Here is a 14,297-nt window from a genome sequence, read left to right on the forward strand (position 1 = left end):
CCAGATCTTTAATCTTTCAAACTCCATCTTTTAATGCTTCTTTCCCTTCTTCACATCAGGGCTGCTGCTTTAGTCTGGGTCCCTAACTCCATGTCAAAGGGTCATTTAAGCAGTACCTGTATGCTGGTTTCTGCTTCCTTGAAGCTGAACTCTGCTTTTTGGGCATGAAAATGTGTGAATTGTATTTCAGTCCATCTGAAGTCTCTTACTTGCAGAAGGTACTAGGTTCTCAGTAAGAATCCAGCCATGCCATATCTTCAGTGCCACTCATACAGGGGTTTGAAACCAGTTTGTACAGGCTTAATGTTCTTCTTCATTGGTGCCACTGTTGTTGTCATTCTTGCATGCCTTTGGCACAGGCACTGTTCCCAAATCAGATTCTCTTGTACTGAAATGTGAATGTTTTTCAGCTCTGTGCATGCCCATTTGCAACAGTATGGCAGTAGTGATCACTGGGGTCAGAGCAAGAATTCATTTAGCCCAGAAGTGTCTTTTGATGAAAGCAGATGCTTTGGAAGAAGTTTAAGAAACTAAATTAGCAGTGGTCTTCTCCTGATATACCTTTGTGGTTTCTGGTAGTCACTGTTTTAAGGACTTTCTGACCTGATACTGCATCCAGATCATGGTGGTGCATTTTCTTTGGACATCTCCAGTCTTTTTTCTTTTTTTTTTTTAATCCACTTACATTTTTTAACTCCACATTATCCTGTGATAACAAGTCCCGTTGTTCAATCATTCAGATGTGGGAAGTACTTTCACTTGTTTTTACACCTATTACTTGAGAATTTCATTCAGTGAATCCTGCTCCTTGTGTTGTGACAAATCAGAAAAAAATTTATTACCTGTTCATGTGGTATTTTACCTCTATAATATATATCATCAGAGATGTCTTTTCCAAGCTGAAGAATTCTATTCCATGCCTAACAGTTCTTTTCCCACCTTGTGCACCTACTTGACCAGCTGCTCTGATTTGCAGTGATCATACACATCTTATGGGTCAGCCATAAGATACATTCACCCTCAGGTCTTGCTACCTGCACATGTTCTGTTGTGTGTGTGCCCACCTTTGTGACCACCTGCATGTTTAATGTCATGCTTTCAAACACCGACATGTTTGTAGCTTCCCTATGTGAACAGTTGTAGGAACATGTCACGTGCAATGTCAGAATGCTGTTTCTGCCACGGGGGAAAGGAAATAGTAGGGCTTGATCACTATTTCTGCCCATAGATATTGGGGTAAATGACTTTTTGGCTTCTAGCTCATGCTCTTATTCCTTTGGTTGCTCAGAGTAGGTGCCACTCACCCTTGACTTACTGCCCCCGATAATGACAAAACCTATCCTGGAATTACATAGCAGAGGAAGCGAAGGGGATGGAAAAGAGGAGCTAGCACAGCTGTTGTGTGTAATTGGATTGGAAGGTGGCCTCCGGCTACAATAACAAAACTACACTCCCGTCTGGCCTCACCGCGGGGCCTGCGAGGAGCCCCTTGGCTGTTGTGCATATCATGGTTGAATTGAACAAAAATGACTGATCCCCAGCCTGTGCTACTGCCTTGCCCAGTTAGAAAAAAACAGGCACCATGTATGCCAGCAGCCAGGGAATCAGGTCATCCTCTTGGCAAAACTGACCTGTCTAAGCAGGTAAAAGATCTGAACTGGGCCTCAGAATGATTTTTCCTCGTCATTCATTCTTCACATCTCTCCAGACAAGGATTTTGCTCCTTTCTCCAAGTCCTATCCTTTGGCCCTGCTGGATTGCCCTCATTTTGGTACATGGGGACTCTAAGGGAGTGTTCCTTGGTCTGTGGGTTATAGAAAGACTCAAGATCCCTGTTTTAAGAAGGACCACATGGGAAACGAAGGACTTGTCAGCTCTCCTCCTGAACTAGAAAAGGGAACTGCTGATGGAGCTGGGGAGGAGGCTCAGAGGAGAAAAAAAGCCTGTTTTTTAAGGAATTACTAGTTTTAGGAAGTTAGGAAAGGAGGTGTAAATAACAGACTCCATTACTCATAAGAGTGCTCTTCTCTATAGTAGATGTAATTTCATTTTTGTAAGAATCCCTGGTTTGCATGATTTCTTTCTTCAGCTCTGCCATAAAGGATTTGCATGTATATCTGTGTATCCTGGACCAGAGGGCATGATGTCCTGCCTTGGGCATTGGAGCTGCCCTGTTATTGTTTGAAGGGGTCATGGAGCCTGATTCCCAGGAAAGGATCCTCTGTGGGCAGGCCTGTCCTGGGGAGAGCTGGGCTGCTGCCGCTGCCTGGCAGTCTCTCTTCTCATTCATTAACCGCTTTTTGGCTAATCATCTGGCAGCATCATTAAAAGGAAAATACTGAGGCTGCCTGCCTCAACAGAGCAATTCAGCAGTGCATGCACACCCACGCACACATGCACACCCCCAGAGCACAGGCCCACTAGCACAGGACAAGCTATAATTAACTAGATGAAGGAGTCCATCTTCCTTTGTTGCAGCAATCAGTTGTCACTCTCAGCTGTGCTTTGTACTCTCCCCACCTTCTTAGGTTTTGTGGCTTTATTTTTCCATTTTAAACACTAAGTACCCAAATGTGGTGCTGGGGGGTGAGGATCAAACTGCCTCCAAGGTTTCCTTCATTTTCTCCTCCACCCTGAAAATTACCCCCAGAAAATCCTTAAAGATGAGGACTGCTGTTTAACTACATTGCTCTTTCCTATCATTGTACTCTGAGGTACTTTTAAAAATGCCCTAGCTTCATAAGAAATCCAGTGTTGTCCCTTGGTACTTCATACAATTAAAGCCACTTAATTTTACTGTTTTGATACAGAAAGCAGATTGTTCACAGTTTTTTTAAAAAAATGTAGTTCTTTGGAATGTTACTTTGAAATCAAGGGAGATTAATATTAACCTTTAAGAAAATAATACTGATTTGGTAGTAGGTGAAAGAAATACCAAAAAAACTTCCAGACCTAAATAGGAAGAGTCAGTTGTGGCAGGCATAAATCATGGCCAGAGAGCAGAGTTTACGTGTCTGTCTGCCCTCAGCAATGGACATATTATTTTAATAACAAACCAATGTTCTGAAGAAGCAGACCACTTTCTCTTCTCATTACTGCTGAAAGTCTGAAGAAGCTGGGGCTCCAGAGGCTAAGCACAAACAGATGCTTATTATTATCATCTCAAAACCCTGTTGAGGGCCTTCTTCCGAAGCCATGTGATTGTCCTCACTGTCACTCTCGTCTGAAGTTCAGGAATAGCAAGTCACCAGATTCCTGACTTTGACATAATTTTTTTTTGCAGGCAGATAAGCTATTTATCCTGAGGTTTTCCTAAACTTTTTCCAGTGCGCTTGCTACCCACTGTTTCTGTTGGGCAGCAGTTGTGCCCAGCCAGTAGACTATTAGAAGAATGACTAGATTGGCTGAGAAAAAGCACACAATCCCTTGACCATTGTGGCTCATGCAGGTTTGTGTCAACCTTTTCCCAGTTCTACACTGGCTGGGTTTGCAGCCCTGAGGCTTTAATCAGGGTTTCTTGTTGAACAAATCTAAGATTGAAAGGAAAGCATGTTTAACCTGGATGTAGGTGGAAACTCAGATCCTCTTACAGGATTTCCCTGGAATGGGATGGCTATTGGCACAAACAGTGGTTGTATATGTGAATAACATGCTTTGGGGCCTGATGAATTTATTTGGTGTCCTGAGCCTGCTGAAAGCTTTGCTGGCCTTTATGGTTGATGCCCAAATAGCATGGTGATAGGTGTCCCCCCTGTTCTGGCAAAATCTAGTCTAGTTTGCAGGTCTGAACAATTTTCACACCTCTTGCATTGCTTTGTTGGATGCCTTCTTATTTTATCTTAGTCCAACAGCAGGTGCTGCCCCATGCCACCTTGGGATGACTTTGATTTTTATGATTTGAAAACTGTTTTAGTGTCTTGTCATGTCTTGAAACTGATGCAAAGGTGAGACAATGATGTCAGTTCATGTTTTCCATGTTGCTTTTACTGTGACTAATTTGGGGCCTTTGTTACAAATGCTGCAAATGTCACAGATTTTAGATCTGAATGGTTGAAGGTTTTGGTTGTTAATGACATTTTGTTAGAGATAAATACACTCATTTTCACTCCTACTTTAAATTGCAAGGGAGGAAAATCTTCAGATGAGAAAAGCTGATATGTTATTGCATTATTTATATTATTCTATCTAATAATGAATCTGGAATTCTGTTAGTGTTCTCTTTGTTAAAATAAGGGTCTGTGTCAATGGACAGCTTAAAAGATAATACTGTTTTTTTGCTATATCTCCAAGTCCACCCTCCTTTTTTTTTTTTTTTTTCCTCCTGTTTTAAAAGGGAAAAAGTAGCATTTTGGGGAAGGACATTATTTTTCATTAATCTACCTACTTCCATTGTCCAGTTAGGACTAGGAGATCAAGAGATACATACAATACCACAGCTGGTGTTGTATTTCACGTTTGTCAGGAAGCAGAAAGAGCATTTCTTAGGGAAACTGTCTTTTGCAGGCATTTGAACCAAGGCCAAACCAGGGGCCAGAATGGTGGGTACAGCTGGGGGGTGCACTCTGTCCTGGACTGCACGTGAAGGGTTTTGTGCTGTGCCAGGCTGATGTGCCTGTGCACAGCGTTGGTCTTCTGGAGGTAAGGACAAAAGAAGTGTTGATATTCCTGGCATTTTGAGGTTTTATAGCTCATCTGTAGCTGGTGGAGAGAGAAGGGGTCTCCTTACAGTGTGATTCAGGGTGTCTAACGCAGGCTCTTGCTTTGAACCCCCACTGGAGGTTTCTCTTTGTCAGTGTCCCGTCTCCCCAAGTGGACAAGGCCCCTGCCATCCCTGGCAGCTGCACCCGTTGGAGCTGTGCCTCTTAGCTATGGCTTTCCTTCCCCGTGATGTAGAAGGGCTGAGGGCTTGGGAGCTCTGTCTTGGCTCTGGGTGTGACGTCCCCTCCCTGTTTGGCCAGCTTCAGCTTCATATCATACTGCCACCTTCTTGCTTTTTCTCCTTTTTCACCATTACGACAGGGTGTCTGTGCTTTGTAGGTCCTAACAACTGTACTTCTGTCTTCTCATCTTTTACAGTGCCCTTTAGAGTGACTTTCAAGTGCCCATTTGGTCAGACCTAAGTTTTGCCTATCAAGAATGATGGGGTCAGTGGCCATAAATACAGACACAAATTAAACCCACTCTACTAGCAGAGCAAAATGATTCAGTTAAATTATGTCTTCTAATTTAGACCAGAAATACGTCCTACAGTATTAAATCTGCTATGTTTATTTATAGCTAAAAACCCGAAAATAATCTAAACCTATGTTGTGTTTCTGATTATTTTTCTAAAGCCACAATAATCTTCAAGAACATTAAGATATCTGCATTCCTTAGACTGTACAATTATTAATCCCCTTATCTGGCTTGGAGTTCTCTGTGGGTGAACATATTCTTGGGATGATCTGGATTTTAGATTTCTCCAGCAGACGCAAAGAAAAAATACAAAAGAGAGAGAAACAAATTCAAACTCAGCATGCTGCTTGTTGAAAAATTGCATTCTAATAAATTCATTTGCCCTCTCAGTCTCCATGAAATTAAAAAAATCACAGCCCTGTTTGATTAATAAACTGACTTAAGATAGGGGGTGTGGGGTGTGAGGGTGTGTGTATGCGTGTATCAAAATCGCTGGCATACTAAGTGCTGTGAGAGGTAGGAGATGTGGAGAACGAATCAAGCTTAGTCAGGGAACCAAGTCCGAAAGGGGTCACTCATGGCTTGAGTGGGTAGGACTTGATTTTTGTTATGTTAGTTCTGTGATATCATGTGTCACAAAACTAACTAATGCATCAGTTGATGCTTAATGGGTTGGGCGTGAATATATATACAGTAGTATCTAAATAATAATCTGTATGAGTACTTTTGTACAACAAACATATTTGAAATTTGGGGCTAGAAATGGATTTTATTTGAAACAAAACAAGGTTTATGCCAGAAAGAGTTATCAGACAGAGGCTGGAGCAGCCCAAGTGACCACCCCATCTACAGAGCTGACGGTGACTGTCACTGCTGAGGGGACCTGCTCTGCTTTCTGGCTTCACCTTGTATTACAAGACCAAAGAGTAGCTTTAGCTATAGAGCCATAAAGGAGCATGCTGTCCTCAGAAGTCAAATCTCCAGTTCTTCCCAGAGCGGAAATGGAGTAATATTCAAAATAGGTTACTGATAATGGTTTTAGTTCTTGCCAGGTCTGGTGTACTGGTGTCTAATTAGTATGTGTGAGCAGTGTTGGTCGACTCCTAAAAATGCATGCTGAAGCCACAATGTTCAAGAATGAGGATAGCTTTGTTTGTGTATGCATTTAGTCCAGATATTTCAACTGAAGCAAATGTGGTGAGATCATGGCCTCCCTTTCACTGACCATTATAGTCTTGAACTTTAAATCTTGAGCTGAGGAGAAGTTATTTCTATAGCTCTGCAGAGGAGCAAATGCTCCCGGCAGAGCCCCTTTGCAGACACTGGCTTTCCTACCCATTTAGCCATACTGGTGTGTAGTGCCTCTGGAGTCGCTCCCCAAGAGATCTGAGGAACCTCAAACACTGTTCTGCAATTACGAGCAGGTTTATTCTACCTGTGACAGATGCTTTCCTGCTCAGTGTGGAAAGCAGCACCTGCATATGTCTGTGCCCCGTGTGCTACACCCATACTTGATCTAGTTCAAGTATGCGAGCTCCAATCCTGAGAGGTATTGGACTGCAAGGAGTGTGCATGGGTATTGCTTTTTCTGTTTTGTTCTTTTTTTCTTACTCTCTCTCTCTCTTTCTCTCTCTCAAAGGCCTCTCACACCTGATGATGGGTGAACAAGGTAAGTCCTTTGACTTTCTCTTTGTTTCAGTCACTGATCATGAAAAAGCTTTGTCCCTGCTGCTTTTCTGAGCTGGGCTTTGCATGACAAAAGCAACTAAGTCTACTGGGTGCCAGTCAAGCCATTTGCATTTTTGCCTCTGTGTCCCATGAGACATGGCTACTTGTCAGCCTGGGACTCGGGTGCCCAGGAGGGAGCATGAATTGATTCCATGGACAGTAGAAGAGGTACGCTTCCCCTTTCCATGCAGCCCACCAACTATTTTAGCTTGCCATTTCTTTCTTGTTGTTCCCGCTGTAATAACTCCCACTTCAGCCTAGCAAATGTAGACCTTGATGTTGGTCTTTAAAGAGTCCAATTATTACAAAAAATATGTTAATAGCCCTCATGGCATGATCCTAACTCATTATGAATCCTGAGGAAAATTGCATATAATGACCTGTATGTCCTGTGTCTGCAATTTAAAATGTTCAAATATGCACAGAGCAAAATGGTTGAGAAAAAGAACAGGGCTAACCTCAGGGGGGCTACAAATGGGCTCTAGGCCTGTATCAGAGTTCACATTTAATATCTCAGCCTAGGCTGTGTTAGCCTAGGCTGTGTTACAGGTCCATTGGCTGTGACAAGATAGGATCATTAGTCCCATTTTGCCCTGGGTGTGGGGGTGTGGAGCCCCCACAAGGGGGCTGGAGCAAGAAGCTGGTGAGAAGAGACGAGGTGAGGAGAGGGATGATTCTGTTTTCCTCTGACAGTGTCAGCATCTTGCTGACATGGGTACGCAGGGAGGAGTTAGCAGTGCTGGTGATGCATTCTAGTCTTGCGAATCAGGAGTGAAATGGTTGAAGGCTTAATACAAGGTGAGTGCCCATGGTGCACTGGGAAGACCTGACCAACTGTTTTGTCTGTGGGGAGAAAATGTGAGTTTTTACTTCAAAGCCTGATGAGGCTTCCCTAGACTAGATGTACACAATAGTGTTATTGCCATTAAGTGAACACTGAGGTTAGACAGTCCAAAGAGTCAGTAAGGTAGAATGTAGTCCCTATGAAGGCTCAAGAGTAATTAGGTGCTTGAATAAAAAAGACATAGTTTCTGTGTATCTCAGTGAAATGCAGAGAGGCTTAGGACCTTAGGTTCAAGGCAGACCACAGAATCACAGACTGGTCAGGGTTGGAAGGGACCTCTGGAGATCATCTAGTCCAACCCCTGCCTCAAGCAGGTTCTCCTAGAGCAAGTTGCACACAGTTGTGTCCAGGTGGGTTATGAATGTCTCCAGAGAAGGAGCCTCCACAGCCTCTCTGGGCAGCTTGTCCCAGTGCTCTGCTATCCTCAGAGCACAGAAGTCTTTCCTCATCTTTAGACAGAACCTCCTGTGCTGCAGTTTGTGCCCGTTGCCCCTTGTCCTGTCGCTGGGCACCGCTGAAAAGAGCCTGGCCCCATCCTCTCAGTCTTTTCTTCTCCAGGCTGAACAGGCCCAGCTCCCTCAGCCTTTCCTTATAACACAGACACTCCAGTCCCCTCATTGCCTTCGTAGCACTTTGTCGGACCCTCTCCAGTAGCTCCCTGTCTCTCTGAAACTGGGGAGCCGGGCACTGGACACAGCACTCCGGATGAAGCCTCCCCAGGGCAGAGTAGAGGGGCAGGATCACCTCCCTCGACCTGCTGGCCACACTCCTCCTAATGCCCCCCAGGGTCCCACTGGCCTTCTTGGCCACCAGGGCACACTGCTGGCTCCTGGGCAACTTGTTGCCCACCAGAACTCCCAGGTCCTTTTCTGCAGAGCTGCCTCCCAGCCGGTCCCCCCCCAGCCCGTACTGGTGCACATGGTTGTTCCTCCCCAGGGGCAGGACCTTACACTTGCCTCTGCTGAACTCCATGAGGTCCCTCTCTGCCCACGTCTCCAGCCTGCCCAGGTCTCGCTGGATGGCAGCGCAGCCTCTGGGGTACCAGCCACTGCTCCCGGTTTTGTATCATCGTCAACCTTGCTGAGAGTGCACCTGTCCTTTCATCCAGGTCATTGATGAATAAGTTGAACAAGGATGGACCCAGTACTGACCCTTGGGGAGCATCACTAGCTGCAGGCCTCCACTGATCACAACCCTTTGAGCTCTGCCATTCAGCTGGTTTTTGATCCACCTCATCATCCCCTCATCTAACCCGCACTTCCTGAGCTTACCTGTGAAGCCTTGCTGAGGTCAAGGTAGCCAACATCCACCGCTCTCCCATGTACCCAGCCAGTCATTCCATCATGCAAGGCTATTAGGTTGGTCAGGCATGATTTCCCCTTGGTGAATCCATGTTGACTGCTCCTGATAACCTCCACATGCTTAGAGATGACATCCAGGATGAGCTTCCATCACTTTTCCAGGGGTGGAGGTGAAGCTGACCAGCCTGTAGTTTCCTGGGTCCTCCTCCTTGCCCTTTTTGAAAACTGGAATGACAGTGGCTTTCCTCCAATCTCCAAGCACCTCTCCAGTTCTCTATGACCTTTCAAAGATGATGGAGAGTAGCTTAGCAATAACATCTGCCAGTTCCCTCAGCATTTGGGGGTGCATCCTATCAGGGCCCATGGGTTTGTGGGTGTTAAGTTTGCTTAAATGATCTCAAACCCATTCCTCCTCAAACAATGGAAAATCTTCCTTTCTCCAGACTCTCTCTTGCCTTCAGGGTCCAGCATTCCTGAGGGCCAGCCTTGGCAGTGATGAGTGAAGCAAAGAAGGCATTCAGTAACTCTGCCTTCTCTGTGTCCTTTGTCACCAGGACACCCATCTTGTTCAGCAGTGGGCCCGCATTTTCCCTAGTCATCCTTTTGCTATTGATGTACTTGAAGAAGCCCGTCTTTTTGTCCTTGATACCCCTTGCCATTTAATTCCGAATGGACCTTGGCCTTCCTCACCACACCCCTGCATACTCTGACAGCGTTCCTATATTCCTCCCAAGTGGCCTGTCCTTTTTTCCATGTTCTGTAAACTTCCTTCTTCTGTTTGAGTTTTTTGAGAAACTTCTTGGTCATCCATGCAGGTCTCCTGCCCCCTTTGCTTGATTTCTTACTCATGGGGATGCACCTATCTTGAATTTGGAGGAAGTGATGCTTGAATATTAACCAGCTTGCTTGGACACCCCTACCTTCTAGAGCCCTAACACATGGGATTCCTCCAAGTAGGTCCTTGAAGAGGCTAGAGTTAGCTCTCCTGATGTCCAAAGTTGCAATCCTACTTACTGCCCTGCTTCCTCCATGCAGGATCCTGAACTCCACCATCTCAGTGTCACTGCAGCCAAGGCTGCCCCCAGTCTTCGCATCCCTAACCAGTCCTTCTTTGTGAGTACAAGGTCCAGCAGCACACCTCGCCTTGTTGGCTTCTCCACCAACTCCATCAAAAAGTTATCATCAGTGGTGTGCAGGAACCTCCTGGACCATGTGCGCCTAGCTGTGTTGTCTTTTCAGCAGATATCAGGGTGGTTGATGTCCCCTATGAGAACTAGGGCCTGTGATCATGAGGCTACCTCCAATTGTCTGTAGAAGCCCTCATCAACTACTTCTTCCTGATCAGGTGGCCTATAGTAAACACCCACAACGGTGTCACCCAAGCTAGCCTGCTCCTTAATCCTTACCCATAAGCTCTCCATGGGTTCTTCATCCAACCTAGGCAGAGCTCAAACATTCCAAATGTCTGCTCTGAGGTCATGAAAGGTTAGGAAACAATCAGAAGTGAAGTTGGGGCTCACTCTTCAGTTTCTGTACTGCTTAGCATCCCTTTATGGTAGGAGAGGTAGGAAAACAGGGCTCTTTAAGAGTGTATGTCAAGACCACGGTATTTGGCATGTGGAGTGTCTGGCTAAGCTCTGGGAAGCGTTGAGCTCCTTCTCTATCCCCCTTACTCTTCAGCTGGGGTTGTGGTTTGGAGGTCATGTTGAAGGAGCATCCAGCAGACAGGTCCCTTCAGCATGTCCCGGTTGCTCAGGGTGCAACTGAGTATGGCAAGCCATTGGTAGAGGAAGGGTGACAGCACATTGGGGGTGATCAGGACAGTGAACTTTCATGGGCACTTTCAGTCCGTGATTTAGCAATGGATTATAATAACAGATGCACTTGGCCATTGAAGTTACAAGCTGCAACCCGTGAAGACTTGCATGACCTATTCAGGCCTGCATGATTGTCATCACCATTTTCTATACTCCCTTGCCTGGCAAAAAAATGTGAAAACTATTGGCTTCTGGCAACTTTAGCCACCCTTATTTATCCATGATGCATCAGGGAACAGTGGCTTCTCTTTTCTTGCCAACAAATTCACAGATACTCCCTTTTGATAAATATTTACTCTCTATAAAAATATGATGGATATAAAATATGTAAATGTATATATGTGAGTAAATATGCAATGTCAACATTACATACAAATACATTAGCTCTGGTAGGTGAAATGTGTTTAGCAAATATATTACCATGAGATTTATTTTTTTTCTGTCCTACTCTGTTGTTTCCCTTGCTGTTTTGCATTTGATGTGGAATGAGGCATATCACTGGTGTGCTATTGCATGAGGAGGATGCATTTTTCAGTAGAAAATCAAATTAAAGCCAAAGGGCTTAACCAGGCAGTTGGTGGTTGTACTGTCAGTTGTTTAAGCCCTGTTTTGTGCTTTTGTGGTGTCTCTCTCGTTTTTTGCTTGACATTGTGTTTTGTGGGGTTTGGCTGCTACAGAAATATGCTTATTTTCTTGTTTTTCTAAGTATGTCCAGTGACATAATTTTCTGGTTTTTGTGCTTCCTCCTTCTCTTCTCTTTTGCCTCCTCCGTGATGGACACCCTTGTTCCTCCTCTTAACTGGACGCACACCTTCCTGTCTGTAGGTAGAAGTAAAGGTAGAGATTGCATCCTTTCTAAGACTTCATTGCTTGTAAAATGTTTGTTTGTCAATGGACAAATTGTGTTTTAATGAATATGGTTCATATTGGAACTTAAGTCTCTTAAGAATCTTTTGTTTTGTATTGGATTACGGAAGAAATATTTATCAAGTACTTTCAGAACACTTTGAGGCCTTCAGAACAGATGTCATTTTCTCCCTGGTCACACTAAGTATGGGCTGCACAGTGTCAGGCTGTCTGTAGCTGGTGGCACTGGCCTGCAAAGGGACTGTCAGCTCAGTCAAAGACAGAGCTAGAGGCCAGTGAGCTGGTACTGCTGGCTCTTTTGCACTGGAGAGGTTGGAGGGATGCCACTGCTGGGAATTTTGGTACTGGTGTTGGTGGAAGGAGGACCTGGGTTTGTCCAGTATCCTTCAATGATGGGGATCTTTTGAGCTATCACTTCTCCCTCCAGCTCTGCTTCCCATCCTCTCTGTTAGTGCAAAGGTGCCTTCCAAAGAGAATTTGAGTTGCAAAAAGCTGCGGAGGAAGCAGAAGTGATCAGCACTGCTAAACAGAGAGGTCCGCTTCCCTTGCAGCTCGGTGCAGCACAGGGCATGCGAGGCTGCTCTGGGGCGCCAGCTTGCTCTTTCCCAGTTCACACCTACTTTAGCATGCAGAGGGCAGTCATCCATCCCTAATCAAAACTGTCAAAAAGGCAAAATGCTGCAAACCTGCTGTGAGTCTCCACTTGGACTGGAGGGAAGGGTGAAGATTAATTGATAAATTATAAACACTGCTTGGGGAAAATCTATTTCTCTGTCCTATTTTCCAATGAGGCAGAGTAAAAGGTTTTAGTATGCTGAAGCTTACTTCTTTTCAACAAATAATGCTGAAGGATCTGATCTGTTGGTCAGCATTATTTGAACACATCGGAGGATGTTGGCTGTGTTCATGCCAATAAGACATTGGGGGGTGAAATGACTAATTGTACTACTATGAATTTGTGATGATACGAGAGCTCAGAGGGTTTGTTCACAATAACTTTCCTTTGAGGCAGAAGCACAAGCACAAGCAGTCTCTGCCCATTGATCGCTCCTCCTGTAATACCTGAATTCTGGGGAGCACAGTGGCATATTCAATACTTTCCCTTTGTATGATTCCTCTTTCTGATGTCTTGCCTTCTTCTGACAAGTTTGTATTGTTGGATTCTCTGTGATGGGGTACATCATGTAATCAATATTATTTGTTCTGTTTTGTGGTTGAAAAATTCCAATAATCAATTTCACAGCTTTTCTATCCAAAGTTGGTTGGTGGAGGATAATACATAAGCTGTACTCAAAGCTATATTCTTAGGAAGAGGTGAACATCAGAACATAATAATCACATATATACACTGTAAGATATGCAAGAACCTAAAGCTCTAAGTAGACCATACAAAATGTTCCTCTGCCTCTACACAGCTGGCAGTAATTGAGTTAGCTGATCTATGGCTTAGTGTGCTTTAAGGGTCACTGTAGAGCAGGGCAAGTCTTGTATGGTGTGATGTTAACTCTTTTTGCTCCTTCCTTTTCTTTGGTGGCATTTGTGCCGCAGGACTAAGCTGAAAGTGTTTTCCAAAGCAAAACTTCCCGTGGAGCCTATAGGAAGGAGGATCATAATATGTAGTCCACAATTAATTCATATGCACTGAAATTTAGTTTATTGAGTGAAAATATTGTTTCACTTCCCAGCCATGTGTAGTTTTTAGCTCTATTTAAAGCAAGTGACTTCATCAGAGACCCGTCACTCTGTATGAAAAATGGTATTACCTTCAGAGGGCTCAAGTGGTGTAATTTTGAACCCACATGTGGCCTTCAGCTCACGGAGAAGATGGTACCAGATGCCTCAGTGATTGTACTTGGAAGGTTCGTATTTTTGGCATTCTTGTAGTTTATAGTAAAAACTGGCAGCCGCTCTGTCTCATGCCACATATGTAGCCAAAGGATGTGACGTAGCTGATGCCATGATACGTCTTCACAATGTATTGCAGTCTGTGGCCTTCATTCATCATCTGAAACAAGTCTTTCATTAGTTGCTTCCACTGTAGTAAATAGGCTTCTTCTGCATCTATCCTTTTTAAAAAGTTTAGGAGACTTTAATTATTATTTTTTTTATAAGTTCCTGGAAAGCTGTAGAAGATGCATTTATAGGTGTTGTGGGGTAATGGCTAGAGTAGTCGCGATACAAAAGAGCACCTGGGTGCCACTTGCATTTTAACCTGAACTGAGTATATATGCATTGTTTGTGTTTTTGTTAGGCATATGGAACTGGTCACAGAGATGAGGTAAATGTATGATGAGCAGGGAGGACTTTTATTTACTTTGGCATGAATTGCTGAATACGACTTCTCTTCTGGAGAGGAATTGACAATTAAGGAACAATTATATTGAGTTTATTTCCTTAACACTCCCCCACAAGTAAATGATACCAAAGGAGATCATAAATATCCAACTCTAATTTGCTATTGAATTGGAGTTAATGTGTAGTCACGTTCTTCCATATAATTTGTTCTCTTGACAGCCTTTGTTAACAAAATGATAATTTGCCTTTTTGCTACCTTCCACCATTCTC

At 44.2% G+C, this 14,297-nt stretch overlaps 1 protein-coding gene across 21 annotated transcripts in view; it reads left to right on the plus strand.

Moving 5' to 3' along the window:
- The window catches only part of NRXN3 (neurexin 3), a 1,022,219-nt gene that overhangs the window by 88,150 nt on the left and 919,772 nt on the right, over nucleotides 1-14,297 (plus strand). For all 21 annotated transcript variants that reach the window (XM_055716439.1, XM_055716441.1, XM_055716453.1 and 18 more), the window contains exon 4: nucleotides 6,815-6,844. In XM_055716439.1, the coding sequence (XP_055572414.1) occupies nucleotides 6,815-6,844 (30 nt within the window). The remainder of the gene's footprint in view (nucleotides 1-6,814; nucleotides 6,845-14,297) is intronic.

This window comes from Falco cherrug, chromosome 7, assembly GCF_023634085.1.
Source record: "Falco cherrug isolate bFalChe1 chromosome 7, bFalChe1.pri, whole genome shotgun sequence".
In the NCBI taxonomy this organism is placed as follows: domain Eukaryota; kingdom Metazoa; phylum Chordata; class Aves; order Falconiformes; family Falconidae; genus Falco; species Falco cherrug.